Source organism: Mobula birostris, chromosome 8, assembly GCF_030028105.1.
Source record: "Mobula birostris isolate sMobBir1 chromosome 8, sMobBir1.hap1, whole genome shotgun sequence".
In the NCBI taxonomy this organism is placed as follows: Eukaryota; Metazoa; Chordata; class Chondrichthyes; order Myliobatiformes; family Myliobatidae; genus Mobula; species Mobula birostris.
This window is the reverse complement of record NC_092377.1, coordinates 85,523,888-85,541,951: the sequence shown is the minus strand read 5'-3', so window position 1 is coordinate 85,541,951 and position 18,064 is coordinate 85,523,888. Positions and strand designations below refer to the sequence as shown.

The 18,064-nt window shown below is 37.5% G+C and overlaps 1 protein-coding gene across 3 annotated transcripts in view; it reads left to right on the top strand.

The window, feature by feature from the left end:
* The window catches only part of kiz (kizuna centrosomal protein), a 207,746-nt gene that overhangs the window by 120,419 nt on the left and 69,263 nt on the right, over positions 1 to 18,064 (top strand). For all 3 annotated transcript variants that reach the window (XM_072265562.1, XM_072265561.1, XM_072265564.1), the window contains exons 7-8: positions 9,481 to 9,615; positions 13,377 to 13,541. In XM_072265562.1, the coding sequence (XP_072121663.1) occupies positions 9,481 to 9,615; positions 13,377 to 13,541 (300 nt within the window). The remainder of the gene's footprint in view (positions 1 to 9,480; positions 9,616 to 13,376; positions 13,542 to 18,064) is intronic.

The following is an 18,064-nucleotide window of genomic DNA, read 5'->3' as shown; positions in this document are numbered from 1 at the left end:
CATCTTGTGTGTGTTGCTTGAATTTCCAGCATCTGCAGATTTCCTCATGTTTGCAAAGTTTTTTAATCAACTCTTTCTAGCACTCTTCCTCCCTTTCAAAGCAAAATTATATCTCTTCCACTGGAGTATTTTTGTGAGTATGGTGTGTCTTTCCTTGCTCTATGCATGATTATCTTCTTCAGCTTGATTTGTAAACTTTGCAAATTGAGGACAGTTTCTGTATTTTCAGACACAAGTAGGCTTGAGGTTTCAGGACACAACAGCTAGGCTTTCAGGGTCTGCGTCACTTTCGCGTCTCATATTTTCCTGATGAGCCCTCACCACCCACTCTGCCACGTCAGTTTTCCAAATGTATCTTGCAGACATGAAGGATGGTTCCTGCTGACTGTGATGGTCCTGGATCAAGTGGTGAAACCTTGAGCAGCAACAGTGCCTTAAACAACATGAAAACATGACATGAGCAAGCCAGAACAAGCACTGACTGCAAATCTCTTCCAGAAACTTTCAATTCACAGCAGTGTTCTTTTCCACTTTTTGTCAAAGCTGATAAAAACAATAAAACAACAAAAAAAAATGAACGAACAACACTTCAGTATATTTTAATTAATTTAAAGCATGGAACAAAGGTCACATTTTAAATTATGTAATTGGATTTGGATTAAAAGGAAAGACAACAACTGGGCTGCAAGATGAAGACAGGAGGGTATGGAACTGAGGGGGTGTATCTGCGACGCCAGGTAGCACCGTTGAACCCTCTGGAGACGTCGTGGGCTTATCAACGAAACATCAAAGAAGGAGGTGCCCACCTGATGACCCCGATGATGTACCTACTCTCCCTCCTTGTCACCACTCCAAACCCACTGCCAACATCGAGAGTGCCAATTTACCATAGGGATTGAAACATCAAGCCCTAGTAGCTCTACTATCCTTCCTCCAGCTCTATATAATGCACATACAAATGAACAGTTTTATGAAGCATGTACCCTTTAGTAAATGCTGGGGTAGTTCAGAGAGTTCCATCTCTGGTCTTACCCCCTTGACTTCATGGGGAGTCCAATGACAGAGCACAGCCAAGACATTGCTAGTGGACTCAGCTTGGAACTTCCTTTTTACTGAGGAAATTCTGAAATCTGCCAGCAGTTCTGTGAAGATTCCTGTCCACCATGATGGTTAAAACTTCTTAGTCAGTAGATCAACAAAATATGTGGATATATTGGAGGATTTGCCAAACATTAAACTTCTTAAATTTCTTTAACCAGAGTTTGGTGAATCTGTGGAATTCTTGCTGCAAGTAATTCTGGAGGCCAAGACAAAATATTTAAGGCAGAGGTTGATAGAGTCTTGATTGGTCAGGGCATGATGGGATATGGGGAGAAAGCAGGAGATTGGGGTTGAGAGGAAAATTGCATCAGCCATGATGAAATGATGCAGCAGACTCAATAGGCCAAATGGCCTAAATCTGCTCCTGTACCTTATGGTCTTATGTGTTCGTCCATCGTCGACGTCGATGAGGACCTCAACACTATTATGATGGTGTCGAGACTAGCGCGTGATTTAGATTTAAGTGAGGGAGAATTGCGCAGCGCCAACCTCACTCCCTCTTCCCAATTCCCATCTGGATCCAGTCGCAAGACAGAGTCAAGACGGCTGGAGATGGGACTAGGCGCAGTGGATGACCAGGACATCTTCTGTGTCTTGTCCTGCTCTACATGTTCCACGACGCTTGCAGAGACTGCCTCCTTGACCGTTGGACCTTCCATTGGTCTTGTCTGCTCAATCCACCAGAGTCTGTCTTCACATGCTGGGATAGACAACTCCCTATCTCACTGACACCTGGTTTAGCTGGCTTGTTGAAGCTGTTGCCCAGGGTGTGGCCGCTGTAGCATGCAAACAGCTACAGGGAACCACAGGTGAGAACTGAGTGCCCGGTGGGGACCAAAAGTGGACTAACCGCCTTGAAAAGGATGCGAGATGTTCCCCCACCAGAGGTGCTACCCCTCCCTGACACCCCATACACCCCATGGTCTTATATTAGATCTATCTACAACTTGCTGACTTCTTGAACACAGAAGGCATTGACTCCAAAAATGGAATGGCAAATTAGACACTTTAAAGTGTTTGACAGGACCTGATTTAATCTGTCAGGTTAGTTTACCTCTGGCCATCTGTTTTTTCTAGATGTTGGATGGTCAATCAGCTGAAGGGAGACACAGACAACCTAAGGAAGAAGGCAGATGCTTTCTGCCTTTCCACAGACCCCTAAAATCTCTCCACCATCAACCTGACTGCTTACCAAGCTTGGGAGTTGAACACCTTTCAATCCACCTTCCCACCAATATCCCATTAACCGCAGTGGGGAACTTACCTGTGTGGCTTGTAATGTGACTAGAATCCAAGTTTTTCAATGTGGCTGACTTTCTGATAGTGCAAAGTTTCAGAAGTTGTAGAGTTTAATTTGCATAGTGTGCAGAAAGACCTGAACTTTCTTGCCCTTACAAAATTCAGTGTATTGTTTAGTCAGGTAAAATGCAGAGAATACATTTAGCAGCTTATTTCAGTGTAAAATTCGAGAATCTAGTGTGCGCATCTGCATCTTCATTGTGTGAATGATTGCTGTCCAGCTTTGCAAACACTGACTTTGACTTTGAACTGATGCATTCGTGCTTTGCAGTATGTAATCCGCAGTAACAGAAGGCTGTGTCACTTTGATAGAAAGAGAAAATGTAAATGCTTGAAATTCACTTACCTGTTCTTTTCCTCCGGTTCCCACCATCACCCCCAACTTTTTCAGTCTTGTTTCCTTGTGTTGTTTCTCTCAATTTGCCCATACTATAATGAAACTCTTGGTAGTCAATGTTAATTTGCTAAAATTGATTAACTTAAAATGTTTAATAGTTTGTAACCAGCGTATTTCAAATGTCCATTGATTTAATATGCTGCAGTGAAGTGTCCAATGACTTGAAAATCTAATAATGCATGCTACTGTATACAGCATTAATGGAAAAAATCTTGCGAGATTTTGCTGCCATGTTTTAATAATAGTTAATTAGATTAAAAAATGTCCACTAATATAAAAACAAGGTATAGTTTTCTATGTTTAATATAAACGAATCCAAGATATGATATAAAATAATCTTTAACAGGTTTGAAATTTTCTCATTAACTGGTGAAATCTTTCTTGATTTACGTAAGTATGATTGATAATTACTTAACCATTCTGTTACATTACATGTAAAATAATGGGATTCCTCTGATATTCCAGCAGTTTATTGTAATATTGTTCTGAGAAAGAAACCTAGTTTTACAAAATATATGAACATTTAATATCAAGATGTATGAACATTTATGATGTCATTTCTAGGCATTTGTAAATGATATGCTATATATCTTCAGTTAAATATCAATGATTGTAAAAGTAAAATTAAAACAGCCCTAATGTTCTCTATTTTCCTCACAATTACTTGCTTCAAGCTGCTTCATTGTAGTCTGTCAAATGGTTCTGTAGGGCTTCAGATCCGAGTGCACCATGGCAACAGAATCTAAATATATCACTTGAAAGGTTCAATCTCCAGCATGTTTTTTTGTGTAAGAGAGCCAGGGTTAGGCTTGATGCCAAGGACCAGAAATAATTTGATGACAATCCAACAATTAAACTAAATCTGAGAGATAGAGACAGAGCAGGGGTGTAGTCCTAGCTGCATTTGAGAGACTAACAATACTGCGAGCTTGATGCACACAACACATTCAGTTTGTTAAAGGTCTCTTTGAAGAGCACTGACAAATAAAGAGTATAGAAAAGAGATGACTGCTTTGAGGCCCATGGTAAAGGAAGAAAGACCAAGCTTTTGCCCAAGCTTCTTCAGCAGCATTGAAGAGGACTTAGCACAGATGGATTGTCTACTGCAGAATGTAACAGATATAATTCAAGCTGTCAGCTTAATCAGGATGTTACCAGGAAGCAACCTGATGAAGAGAAGGATCCCTTGTTTCCTGACCTCTAACCCTCAGCCCATTACAGATTGTCATAAATTCTGTTTTTTCTTTATATTGGTTTCTCTTTTTTCTTCCTCTTGTTGCCATTCTGTTTTCATGCTGCTGTTTCATTTGTTACACACAATTGCCTTCAGTGTGGACCACCCAGATTTTACCATGGACTGGTGGTAGTGGGGGTGGAAATGATATGCTTTTAAAGATGAATGAGCAAAGTAGTATGAGAAATATTAGGATGATTTAGGGTAGTAGTAGTATTAAAAAGATATAAAGCTTTCTTGGAACATTATAAGAGTTGTCAGTTTTTATATCCAAAATATAAGCCTTTTACTTTGACGTGTTTAAAAATGAACACAGTATTTTATATATGGAAAAATCTGGGACCACTGATTATGCAACTAGATGTGTTAAAAAACAGTCCATAGCTCAACGCCGTAACCTTTTTCTGAAGAATTTGGCACTCTAGGTAAAACGTATGCTGGATGCTGTTTGTTTGTTTATTGCGTGGACACTTGTACTTAAACACTTTATACAGACAATTGTCACTTAGTACTTCTGAAGCTTTTCCCTAATCTTTCATATATGACAAATGGACACATGATAAATATGGAATGACACACATAAGGTTTACTTTTGTCAAACAATGTGAAAATAATAGTTCTTTTACACATAAGCTTAAATCAGGCAGTCAGCTTGCAGGAGACGTCTGTACATTTGCACATTAGTGTTAGCATTGATGATGTCTCTACTATCAGCAACCACTCCTTATTCTCACATGCTTGACACCTTGCTTTGATTGACAGCTCTGTACATTATGGAGAGAATTTTCTGTCTAAGGTCCAGCACCAATTGTAATAAGTATATTGGATTAAAAGACTTGAAGGAAGGAATATTTTGGTAGTGAAGAAAATGGAGAATTAACAAAAGAGGGGTAGGAAAGCTAATGGCAGCAGCGAGAGTGTCTATTGGAGAGAGAAAGGGAGCAGCGTAAGTCAGGACCTACAGTGGGTGTAATAGCCAAAAAAATTAAATGGGAAGAGAAAATTCAGTGCTTGGAGAACCACTTCTGGTGGGTTGGAACAAAAGAAAATAGGAGCATGTGAAGACCACACAACCCCTCAGGCATTCCCTGCCATTCAATAAGATCATGGCTGATCTACCTCATCTCCTGTGTGAGTTCCTACAAAACACTCATTTCCCAGAAGCATGCGCAGAAGGTTGTGAAAAACAGAAATTTTGGGGGAAAGGGGCAGTTGAAGAGTGAAGAAAACTAACAGTATCATTTCTTGATGGAAAGTCAAGAGAATTTTCTGAGCAAGGAGGGATCAGCAAGGCAGGAAGCATGTTTCATATTAGAGGACACAAGCTGTAGAATGCTGGAAATTATACTTTGATGTAGCTGAATTCAGTTAATTGTTAACAGGAAAATGTATTTGTGTTTCCTCTAAGAAGTCCAAGGTAATGATTACTGTTCCCTCTAAGCTATACGGGTGTACAGCCACACAGTAACTGAAATGTTCCCGTGCACAAAGCCTTTGTTGCTGTGCGGCTGGAATTTTATTAACATTTGAACATTTAAAGTACCATGCAGTTTTCAGGCCGTGTAAAAATTTCCTGCTGAGTGGTTGGTCTGTGCAGCTGTAAAAAAGAATAGAGGGAACGTTGATAATGATTGAAACCTATAACAATGTTATATGTTACCCAGTACCTACTGTTTATAATCTAAAAATATTGAGTTTACAGTTAAACGCTATTTTTATTCTTCTCATTTTCCCAGAAGTATGAAGTGGTGTGTGCAACATTGGAAAAACTATTACAATTCTCAGTTTTATGATGAAAAGTACCTTTTCTTCATATTTTACAATAATATTTCCTAAAATTAAATGTAGCACCAATTCAGTGATTGAAGTATATAAAGCTTGTTTGTTTATCTCTTGATGATGAGCTTCAGGAAACCTCATTCTGAACGAGACCTTATATTCATGAAAGAAACCTCTTCTGCATCTTTAGGTGCAGTGGTATGATGGTAGTGGTCTGAAAATTTATTTGATTGGAAAACGTACATAGCCTGTAGCACAGAAGTCATGTGGCACAGCATATTATCACCACAATAGCATTAACTGATGGGACATATTTAGGCATTGATTGGACATTACAATCATGCTTCTGGATCAGCAGAAGTTAGCAAATTATGGGGTTGGCAACCGTGGTTGGATTTGAATGAATGACTTATTCAATGTCAGTCGTACAAACCTAGGGTCGACTAAACCAAAGTTTCTGTACTAAAAAGCAAGTAACGGGAAAAAAGTAATAAAAATGTAAATAGATGTGTGTGTCTATCTTAATTCATAATACCTGTTGTGATGGTATATTTATGTATGGTGTATGGACTTTAAAATACAGTACATATGATATAATTTGGAAATGTACAAGATGTGCACAGTATGATCATAGCATCAAAATCAGCATCAGGTTTAATATCACTGACATATGTTGTGAAATTTGTTGTTTTGCAGCAGCAGAATATTGTAATACATAATAAAAAACTATAAATTATAATAAGTATATATTTTATATAAACTAAGTAATGCAAAAAAAGAGGAGAAAAAAAAATAGTGAGTTAATGTACATGAGTTCATTGTCCATTCAGAAATCTGATGGCAAAGGGGAAGAAGCTTTTCCAGAAGCATTGACTGTGTGTCTTCATACTCCTGTACCTCCATACCAGATGGTGATGCAGCCAGTTAGAATGCTCACTGCAGTAGATCTGTAAAATCTAGAAGTGGCTTTGGTGATATACCAAGTCTCCTGAAACTCCTAATGAAATATAGCCATTGCCATGCCTTCCTTGTAATTGCATCAACATTTTCTGAGCTCCTGAGATGTGACACCCAAGAGCTTGAAATTGCTCACCTTTTCCACTGATGATCCCTCAGTGAGGCCTGGTGTGTGTTCCCTTAACTTTCCCTTCCTCAAGCCCACAATAAACTCCTTGGTCTTAATGACATTGAGTGCAACATTGTTGTTGCAACTCCACTCAATCAGCCGATCTATCTCATTCCTGTATGTCTCATCATCACCAACTGAAATTCTGTCAACAGTAGTTAGGTCATTGGCAAATTTTTAGTACACTGGCCTGTGAAGGACTAAGCATATTTATTCGATCCTTACAGAGAAGAGATAAAGTTATCAATAGTTACAATCTTGTTTATGTGAACCAGAATAGTTAAAGATGACGTATTTTCATCTTTAGTGTTTCCTTCACAAAAGATCGGTGTATTAAGCCTGTCATTAACCACAGTGCCATAATATTTACATCTCAGAAATTATCATTCAGGAAGTTTTCATTTACAATTTTAGATACTTGCATGTGAAGAACATTTAAAGCTAGGTAAAGTTGTTATTTTCATTGTGCAAACACTTGTGTCATCCACATAATAAAAATATTTCTCAGATCTCAGATTAGCTAACACGTTAAAAAAGATAACAAGTGAAAGAATTAAAGGTGTTACATTTATCAATTAGCATGTTATATGGTTACAATCAATTATCTGCGGAATATTAAACTTCTTAATATAAAATACATTTATATATAAAATGTTTGTTAATATTAGAACTGCTGTAGTACAAATGCCCATAATCATATTGTGACTTCTTATTCCTTATAATGATATGTTGAACTCCATATGTGATATGAATGCAGTGCATTTCAAGAACTCATGTGTAGTACTTTTCAGCAAGCCACTATGTATATTTATTTTCCACAGCATTCTGAGTGGTACAATTGAATGACTGTAATATTAAAATCATGACAGTATTATCTTCATTATTCATTGCTCCATTAAGCTTTATTTGGTGCTAAAATGTGTCCATTTATTATTGTTAGCTGGATACTTGAGTGAGAAGGATGTAATTTAGTTGCAGGAAAGTAATTCTTATGTTGCAGCTCAGAGATTGTGACCTTATGAATGTGAAAAAAGCAGTTTATATTCTCATATTGCTCGCACCGGGCACGGTATAAAAAGTCTGGTACTTCATGAGCATGGAGAATTAAGCCTCAACATCACTTACAATATTTTATTTGTACGTGACCTCTGTAACACACCTTGAAAAAAAGTACTATTCCTTCTGTTCAGCTTTCAATTATTCATTTGTTGCTAAAGTTAGATAAGTGCTCACTTAGGATATTAAATGTACTTTAGAAATTCAAAAAAAAACATTTATTTTTTGCATCATGTTTTCATTTTAAATAACATGCAATCATTTTTTTTCTTTTGCTTCTGAATGGGCTAACAATAAGCTACAGAAATATGCAAAAATGTAAAGTATTGCCTTATTTTATTTTTGAATAAAATAGCTATTTTCTGAACAGTATCACTTACAACGCAAGTACTAAGATTATAAAATTAATTCAGAGAAGAAATCTAAGCATGTTGGAAGTATTTCTGAGAATGAACGTCCTTATTTTTTGACCATCAATCAGTTAATTATATACAGCAGATGTTGCAGGTGAATTAATATTATAACTTAAGATTTAGAAAGAAAAATGTTCTTTATTAATATGCCTCCCAAGAGAAAAAGAAAACATGGGCACATTTTCTTTTTAAACAGACACCTTCCAGTAAATGAAATATTCTGTCAAACGTAGTGATTGAACCAAAAACCATTGCACTTTCAAAGGAGAAATGGATGAATATTTTAAAAAGAAAAACATAAGGTGCACAGGGTTGACACCAACTGTGGGGCATGAAAAAAGAATATGAAAATATCTTTTCATCCACCTGGTATGGACATGATAGGCTGAATATTTTCCTTCTTTGCTATAAAATTCTGTAATGCTTAAGTTCTGATATTTTTTACAGACGAAGCACTTCAGTGAATGATAAACCACAATTTGGCCATGGGCATTTGTACTATTGCAGAAATGCAAGTTTGAATAAATGTTTTATGGAATGCATTTCCCATAAATATTGTCTTTGAATTTTGCTGAATTCTTAGTTTCAAAGTATAGATGAATAGCTGAAGGAAGACATAAAACATGTATTTACCTAGAAGCGAAAGGAAGAATGGAAAATTCTCCTTGTAGCCAGCTGCGGAACAACAGAAGCAGAGGTGTAGTAGAAGAGGATTGAAATAAATGAGTAATTAAAAGATGATAAAAATAAAAGCAATAAATTTGGAAGTCTCAGTTTCCATGAATCTTTCTTTATTCTTGCAATCTTCTATTTGTATAGTTTAATCCATAAACAACTGTTTTTGACTCATTGACTTTTTCAGGTAGCATACTTAACTTTTTGATCCATAAAAGTGTGTGATGTCCTGTTGTGCATATTAACAAAACTGCAATTGTCCTCATTTGAAGGAAGGTTTAAGGTTAATTACTATATTTTATGTTGCCAGTTTACCTTTTTATTACTATATATGATTGTTTGATTCAATAACATGAATAAGTATAATCATGAACATGATTATTTTCATTATTATCTGCAGAGGGTGCCTTTTATTTGAAGGATTTTGTCACTTACTTCAGTCAATAGAAGATGCTGTTGGGAGAACAAAGACTACCTATTCAGAGCTGTATCAGACTACTGCAATAAGTAGTGAAAAACTGAAGGAAATCACAAGGTGATTATAGATCTGCTAAAATAGTAATTTCATTCCATTTTAGTGCTATAACTCATTGTTTGTTCATGTAGATTTCCCTCTTTTTTAAATACATAGAATATAATCTTTATGCCTGTTATCTGAGCCTAGGAATAGAATAGTATCAATTGTGATGTTTTTACATTTAATATACAGGTACCACAGCAGAACTGCTGACACTGTTTTGTCAGTGGATGAGAAGATATTAAAATATATTACAGAAATGAACAAGTTATTTGGACTATTATTTTTGTTTTAAAGTGACATATGCATATTTATTCATTCTAAACTCCACTAAGGAATTTTAAAAGCATAACTTACAGAAATAGAACAAATTTTATTAATCTTTTTTGTATTTCCAAATAGTAAAGAAAAACAAACTAAAATCTGAAGTGAACAAAATGGAACACTTACCCATATTAACATCAATAGTTGTTCAGTAAAACTTTTTTCAGTGTTATTTCTTCTTTGCTCTGGTTGTTTCTGTGCTTTCTGATGGCAAAGCAAATATTAAATCACAATAATGATATATGGGAAGGACAAGAAATATGCATACCAACAGACACATTAAGGACAGCAGTAGGCCATTTGGGCCCATGTGCCTGCTCCTGCATTCATTAATGGCTGATCTGACCCTCAACCCCACATTCTAGTTACCGATTACCACTTAATCACAAATCTATCTACCTTAACATTTTGCAGGCACTCTGCTACTTCCACTGTTTCATGATGAGAGTTATAAAGATGAACAGAGGAAAAAAATCACCTCATTTCAATCTCATTTCTTAACTTTAAACAATGATTGTAGATTCAGCCACAAAAAGAAGCTTCTTCCCCACATCCAACTTGACAAGGTCCCTCAGGATCTTATATGTCTTAAACAAAACACCCCACCCCTTTCTCTTTTCCTCCATTCTAAATTCTGGTGCATCCAAACCTAACATCTCCAACCTTTCCTCCAATAGGAAAACAACCATTCCAAGTATTATTTCACTCAGATTTCTCTGAATTGCATGCAGTGCTGTTACATTCTATAGATAAGGAGACTAGTGTTAATATAAAAACATCATACTCAATTTTAAGATTTGGCACAAAATATGCCCTCAGAGCATCATGTTCAATCTCACATTAAATATACATTTAGAAAAGGTAATGACTGACGATGGGTGAAATGCAACTGACATAAATATCAGGATCTCCACCAAAGCTTAAAGATAGTATCTGAAGTGCCATGCAAATATATTTTTGTTGTCAATGGCCGAAGCTGTCCCTAATACATATGTTGTTGACTATGCATTAAGATGTGATGGTGTGTCAGGGTATGTTACACATCCTACACGATAGGCCAAAACTCTCTGGGAATCTGCTGTGAAAAACATAGATTAAAAACCTTTTGAAAATTTTTAAAACTTTCAAAGTTTTCTTTGGTCATTTTTGTGAAAAGGTGATTGACTGGCAAAAAAAGATTCATCTATTTGGGTAATGAATTGTCTGTCTTTTCCAAAGCAAACTGGAAGTGGGAACGTTTCTCTGGAGTAAAGGGGAGAGGGAAGACTAGGTAGATAATGGAGAAAGCTGGGAAGGGTGAACTCCATTTCCATGATGATGTATGTTTTGGTTGACCAACATCAGAAAGTCATGCAAAGACATACATTCAGCCAGAGTCAACATTCTTTCTTAATGGATCCCCTTTTATTGTTTGTTTCTCCATTTCCAGCTTTTTTGAGGCAGGAAAGCTATATTTGCGTGTGACAATCATGAAACAGTCACAGATCCCAAAGATAAATTAGCTCGCTTTTATTCTCATATTAATCCTTTTTGTGATAGATGTCCAGGGCAGATAGCTTCTTTAACTCATATGTTTTGGTCTTGTCCTACTCTGGAAACTTTTTGGAGAGACATTTTTAATATTATTTCCAAGGTATTGAATATAGATATCTCTCCTCATCCTATTACTGCTATCTTTGGACTACCTAAAATTTCCAGTAATCTTTCTCCTTCAGCCCGTAGAGTGATTGCATTTCTTACTTTAATGGCGAAAAGATGTATTTTACAACATTGGAAAGAGCTTAATGCTCCAACTACCTTTTTTTGGTTTTCTCACACGATATTATGCTTGAATTTGGAGAAAATTAGAAGCAATCTTTATGACTCTTCATTTAAATTTGAACAGACCTGGAGATCTTTTATTCAATATTTTCATTTAATGTAATATATACCCTTCTTGTTTTTTTTTTTACTGTTTTTAATGGGGGTCAGGATTGAGGACGTGATTTTAAGTTTTTTAACTCTGTTTGGTTTCAAGTTAGCCCATTGCTTTGCTTTGCTTTTAGTTAGTTGCACGGTGGGTTTTTTTTGGGGGTTTTTTTTTTTCCTTTTCTCTATTGATATATATAAAAATTAGTATACTGTTATGTTACCTTGGTATGTTATGTTTAAATTACATTGTTTGTATTATTTTTTTTGTATTAATATCTCCTGTAATTTTATTATATTCTAACAGTGTATTAGTGCCTATATGGCTTACCTTTCTGTATACTTATTCAATAAAAAGATTTAAAAAGAAAGAAACAGTCACAGATCAGAGACTTAGTGCATGTGGGTCTTAGTCTCGGTTACAACTTTTGAGCCATTTGACCAGCCAATAGATTTCAGGGACAACCTCCATGAACAAAACTGTGGGATATCCTGTGAGTCTTTTATTGCCAGTCTTCATGAACTGCATATTTAACCAAGGATCCTACTAATCCAGGAGGTTATCCTTGTTACCTAGAAATTAAAATTGCTGTTAGTAATTATGATCCAAGAAGGCTTTGAGCAAGTTTGATTTGTTTTTTTTTCATTTTTACTGCCAGTTTGGAAGGGGCAAGTGCTGTATTAAAATGTTTCCCTCTGTCTCCCTCAACACACAACATTTTCTTTAATTTTAAGAATGTACTACTATATTTTTTATAAAATTAAATTTGTTTCTAAAACTTAATATTAGTTATTCTTTCAGGAAATGAGCACTTGAATAATCACACAAGGCTCAGTTCCATTTCAAGCACCAAAGGTTTATGGAATATGTATACGTATATGAGATTTGCAAACCATCAGAGGCAAGTTTTTGACTAAACAAATTGAAAAAATTATATTATTTTTTCTAGTTCTTCACAGTTTATTACAAATGTATGATATTAACAATAAGGTATTTTACCAAAATAAGGTGTCAGTTTAATTGTCTAATTGACAGATGATAGACAGCTCTTGGTTGTCCCATGATGATTACTGGACACCCTCTTCACTGTCTTTGAATGAGAACAGTGGGCTGGTAATCAGAGGCTCAACTAGTTAGTTCTGCCTATGAGACCACAGAGGGAGAATGTTGCCCAGTACCTCAGTATCTAGTCAGTTCTTTATTTGGTAATGCAGCATGTTAATATTCTTCATTTTGTAAAATATTGTCCAATTTACATGTCTATTTTTATGATTCTATTTTCAATGTGTCAATTTCAAACATCATAATCTGCAGTTCCTCATACACTTAATCTCGTTTTACCACAATCAAAAGTATGTGAAGAATTTTCAGTTGGTATTTTGCACCTAAATTATATTCTATCTGGATTTTGTGTGATGGATGATCAGACTTTTGGACAATCAACTTTTACCTCAGAATTATTGATAACCTATTTGCCACACATCAACTTTGTTGAGTAAACTTCAGATTTTCCAGTGTTAGGTTGAACTTGAAATTCCTTTTACAGGGTCTGCAATAGGAAAGGCAGTTTGAACAAGGAAAGCCTAGAAGCCTGTGGAGCAGTAGTTCTTCACCATTTTAAGACATTATTAAGGAGTACTTCAAATGCCTGTTTGTTTTCTGATGAGATTTTGAAGAAGAACTGGGAGACATTTGATGAAGTTAATGAAAGGTAATTTCAGTCAGCAAAGGTTAAAAAAGAGTCTGTACTACTTGGTGATCTAAAGCATATCAGTTGAAATCTTGGTACTTCCTTTATTTTGCTTTGCTTCGGCACTTATTAAGTTATCTTTTAATGTAAACTTCCGATGTGGCTTTTCACAGGGGTAAAATTACGTTCTTAAACACTTTTACAAGTATAAACCGCCAGCACAGATTGCTGGAATAATCCATTCAGTACTTACATTATACCATCATAAACCTTTTAACAAATACCCTTTGCTTTGACCATTAAACTCTTTTCTTAATCCGTTTATAAGATTTATCATAGTGACTCATGATTTTGAGTTATCCAATCAGTATTATGTGAATTTTTTTCATTTACCCTTTGGAAGACCAAATGCACTTTGTTGTCTGTTATTCAGTCTACTTCAGTTATCTTTAACTCAATAAAGTTGAACAGGTTGATAAGGGATTGTTAATAGAATCAGGAGTAAGCTGAATTACTGAAAGTCAATGTATATCAAGCAATTCGGAACACAAACAGCATGTTATGCTGTACTCCAAGAGTAGAATAGTAGAGGCACCTTGCTCCAATTGTAATGAGTTTGCTTGCATCTGGATCCACTCATTCTTTGTAAGGAAGGATATACTTACAATGGAAGGAGTATATTGAAGATCCATCAGATTAAATTGTGGATGGAGTCATAGAGAAGTACAGCACAGAAACAGGTCTTTTGTCTCATCTAGTCCATGCCAAAATCTTTTAAACTGCCTATCCCATTGATGTGCACTTGGATCATACACCTACTATCCACGTACCTATCCGAACTTCCTGTAATCAAGCTTGCATGGACCACTTGTGCTGGCAGCTCATTCCACACCATCACGACCATCTGAGTAAAGAAGTTTCCCCTCATGTTCCCCTTAAACTTCTCACTTTTCACCCTTAATCCATGACACCTGGTTGTAATCCCACCCAATCTCTGTGGGGAAAAAACTTGCTTGCATTTTCCCTATCTATACCTCTCTTAACTTTGTATATCTCTATCAAATTTCCTCTCGATCTTCTGTGTTCTAACAAAAAAATGCTGTCTGAACCTATTCACTCTTTCCTTATAACTCAGGTTCCCCAGATCTGGCAATATCCTTGTAAACTTTCTCTGCACTCATTCAACCATGTTTATATCTTTCTGGCAGGTAGATAACCAAAACTGCATGCAATACTCCAAATTAGGCCTCACCAACGTCGAATACTACCTCAACATAACATCCCATCTACTGCACTCAATACATTGATTTATGAAGGCCAATATTACAAAAGCTTTCTTTATGACCCTATCTACCTGTGACACCACTTTCAACAAATTAGGTACCTGTATTCCCAGATCCGTTTGTTCTACCACTCTCCTCAGTGCCCTACCATTCACTGTGTAAGATCTATCCTAGTTGATCCTACCAAAGTGCAAAACATCACACTTGTCTGCATTAAATTCCATCTGCCATTTTTAGCATATTTTTCCAGCTCTTGCAGATCCCTCTGCAATCCATGATAGCCTTCCTCGCTGTCCACTACACCCCCGATCTTGCTGTCATCCGCAAATCTGATGATCCACTTAACCACATTATCATCTAGATCATTAATATAGATGACAAACAACAAAGGAGCCAGCACAGATCCCTGCGGCACACCACTAGTCACAGTCAAAGAGACAACCCTCTACTACCACTGTTTGGCTTCTCCCACAAATTTACTACTCATCCTGAATGCTGAGCAACTGAACCTTCTTAACCAGCCTCCCATGGGGGACCTTGTCAAATGCCTTGTCAAATGTAAATGTAGACAACATCCACGGCCTTGCCTTCATTCACTCTCCTGGTATCTTCCTCGAAAAACTCTAAGATTGGTTAGACATGACTACAACTCACAAAGCCATGCTGACTATCCTTAATCAGTGCATATCTATCCAAATAATTTTATATACAGTCCCTTAGAATACCTTCCAATAACTTTCCTACAACTGATGTCAGACTCACCGGCCTACAATTTTCTGGTTTTTGTTTAGAGCCCTATTTATACAGCGGAACAACATTGGCTGTCCTCCAATTCTCTGGTACTTCTCCTGTCGCTGAGGATGTTTTAAGTATCTCTGCTAGGGTCCTGGCAATTTCTGCACCAGCCTCCCATAAGGTACAAAGGAACATCTCATCAGGCCCTGGGGATTTAGCCACCCTGACTTGCCTCAGGGTAGCAAACATCTGCACCTCTGTAATCTGTGCAGGGTCCATGAAGTTGATGCTGCATTGCCTCACTTCTACAGACTCTATCTATCTCCTGAGTAAATACAGGTGCAAAGAATGCACTTAAGAGCTCCCCCATCTGTGTTGAATCCACACGTAGATTACCACATTAAATCCTTGCAATCCTTTTGCTCTTAACATACCTGTAGAATCCCTTAGGATTCTCCTTAACCTTGTATGCTAGAGCAACTTCATGCTTTTTTTTAGCCTTCCTGTTTCTTAAGTGTTCTCTTGCATTTCTTGTACTCCATAAGCACCTCATTTGTTCCTACTTGCCTATACCTGCTATGCACCTCCATTTTTGTCTTAATCAGGGTCTCAATATCTCTTGAAAACCAGGTTCCCTACACTTGTTATCTTTACCTTTTATTATAACAAGCACATACAACCTTTGTATTCTAAAGATTTTGTTTATGAAGACCTCCCACTTTCTAAGTACACGTTTGCCAGAATACAGCCTGTCCTAATCCATATTTGCCAGATCATTTCTGATACCATCAAAATTGGCCTTTCTCCAATTTAGAATCTCAGCCCATGGGCCAGACCTGTCTCTTTGCATATTTACTTTGAAACTCATGGCATTGTGGTCACTAGATGCAAAATGTTCCCTTATACTAACTTCTGTCACCTGCCCTGTCTCACTCTCTAACAGCAGATCCAGAATCGCACACTCTCTCCTCAGGACTTCTACGTACTGATGAAAGAAACTTTCCTGAACATATTTGACAAACTCTATCCCATCTAGTCCTTTTACAGTATGGGACTCCCAGTCAATATGTGGAAAGCTAAAATCATCTACAGTTACAACCTTTTGTTTCTTATAACAGTCTGCAATCACTTTACAAATTTGCTTATCTAAATCCTTAGGATTGTTGGGTGGTCTGTAATATAGCTCTATTAACATGGTCATGGCTTTCTTATTTCTTAGTTCCACTCATAATCCCTCACTAGTCGAATTTGCCATTCTGTCCTGATGGAGCACTGCCGTAACATTTTCACAGACTAGTAACACCACCCCTCCTCCTTTAATCTCTCCCTCTCTGTCACATCTAAAAATTGGGACCCCAGAATACTGAGCTGCCAGTCCTGCCCCTCCTGCAATAAGTCTCACTAATGGCTACGGCGTCATTATTCCAGTTGTTGATCTATGCCCTGAGCACATCTGCCTTTCCTATGATACTTCGTGCATTGAAGCATAAGCAGTTCCGGACGCTAGTCACACCATGTTCAACCTTTTGATTTCTGGCTTTGTCTGAGGTCTTACCAGCATCTGCCTCCACAACCTCCCCACTAACTGTTCTGGCACTCTAGTTCCCATCCCCCTGCAACTCTAGTTTAATCCCCACCATGCAGCATTAACAAATCTTCTGACAAGATATTAGTCCCCGTCCAGTTCAGGGGCAAACCGTCCTTACTGTAGTGGTCCCACCTTCCCTGGAAGAGAGCCCAGTGATCAAAAATCTTATGCCCTCCCTCCCACACCAATGCCTTAGCCACATTTTAAACTGCATAATTTTCTTAGTTCTGGCCTCACTAGCATATGGCACAAGTAGCAATCCTGAGATCACAAGCCTGGAGGTACAGACCTTTAACTTAGCACCTAACTCCCTGAACACCCTATGCAGAAACTCATCACTTGTCCTACCCATACCTACATGGACCATGACCTCTAGCTGTTCACCCTCCCACTTAAGAATGCTGAACACTTGATCTGAGATGTCCTGGGCCCTGGCACCCAGGAGGCAACATTCCACCCGGGAATCTTGTTCTCACCCACAGAACCTCCTGTAAGTTTCTCTAACCAACGAATCCCCTATCACCACAGTCCGCCTCTTCTTCCTCCTTCTGAGTCACAGAGACAGACTCTGTGCCAGAGTCCCAACCATTGTGACTTTCCTCTTTTAAGTCAACACCGCCCACCCCCTGACAGTAACCAAAGTGATATACCTGCTATTGAAGGAGATGGCCACAGGGGTACTCTGCACTGGCTCCTTAGCCCCTTTCCCCTTCCTGGCTATCACCCTGTGTCCTGTGTCCTACACCTTGGGTGTAACTACTTCTCTATATGTCCTATCTAGTACCCTCTCAGCCTCTCAAATGATCCGGAGTTCATCCAGTTCCAGCTCCAATTCCTTAACACGGATTGTTAGAAGCTGCAGCTAGATGCACTTGTCACCGTTTTAGCCATCAGGGACACTGGAGGTCTCCCTGCCTTCCCACATCCTGCATGAAGAG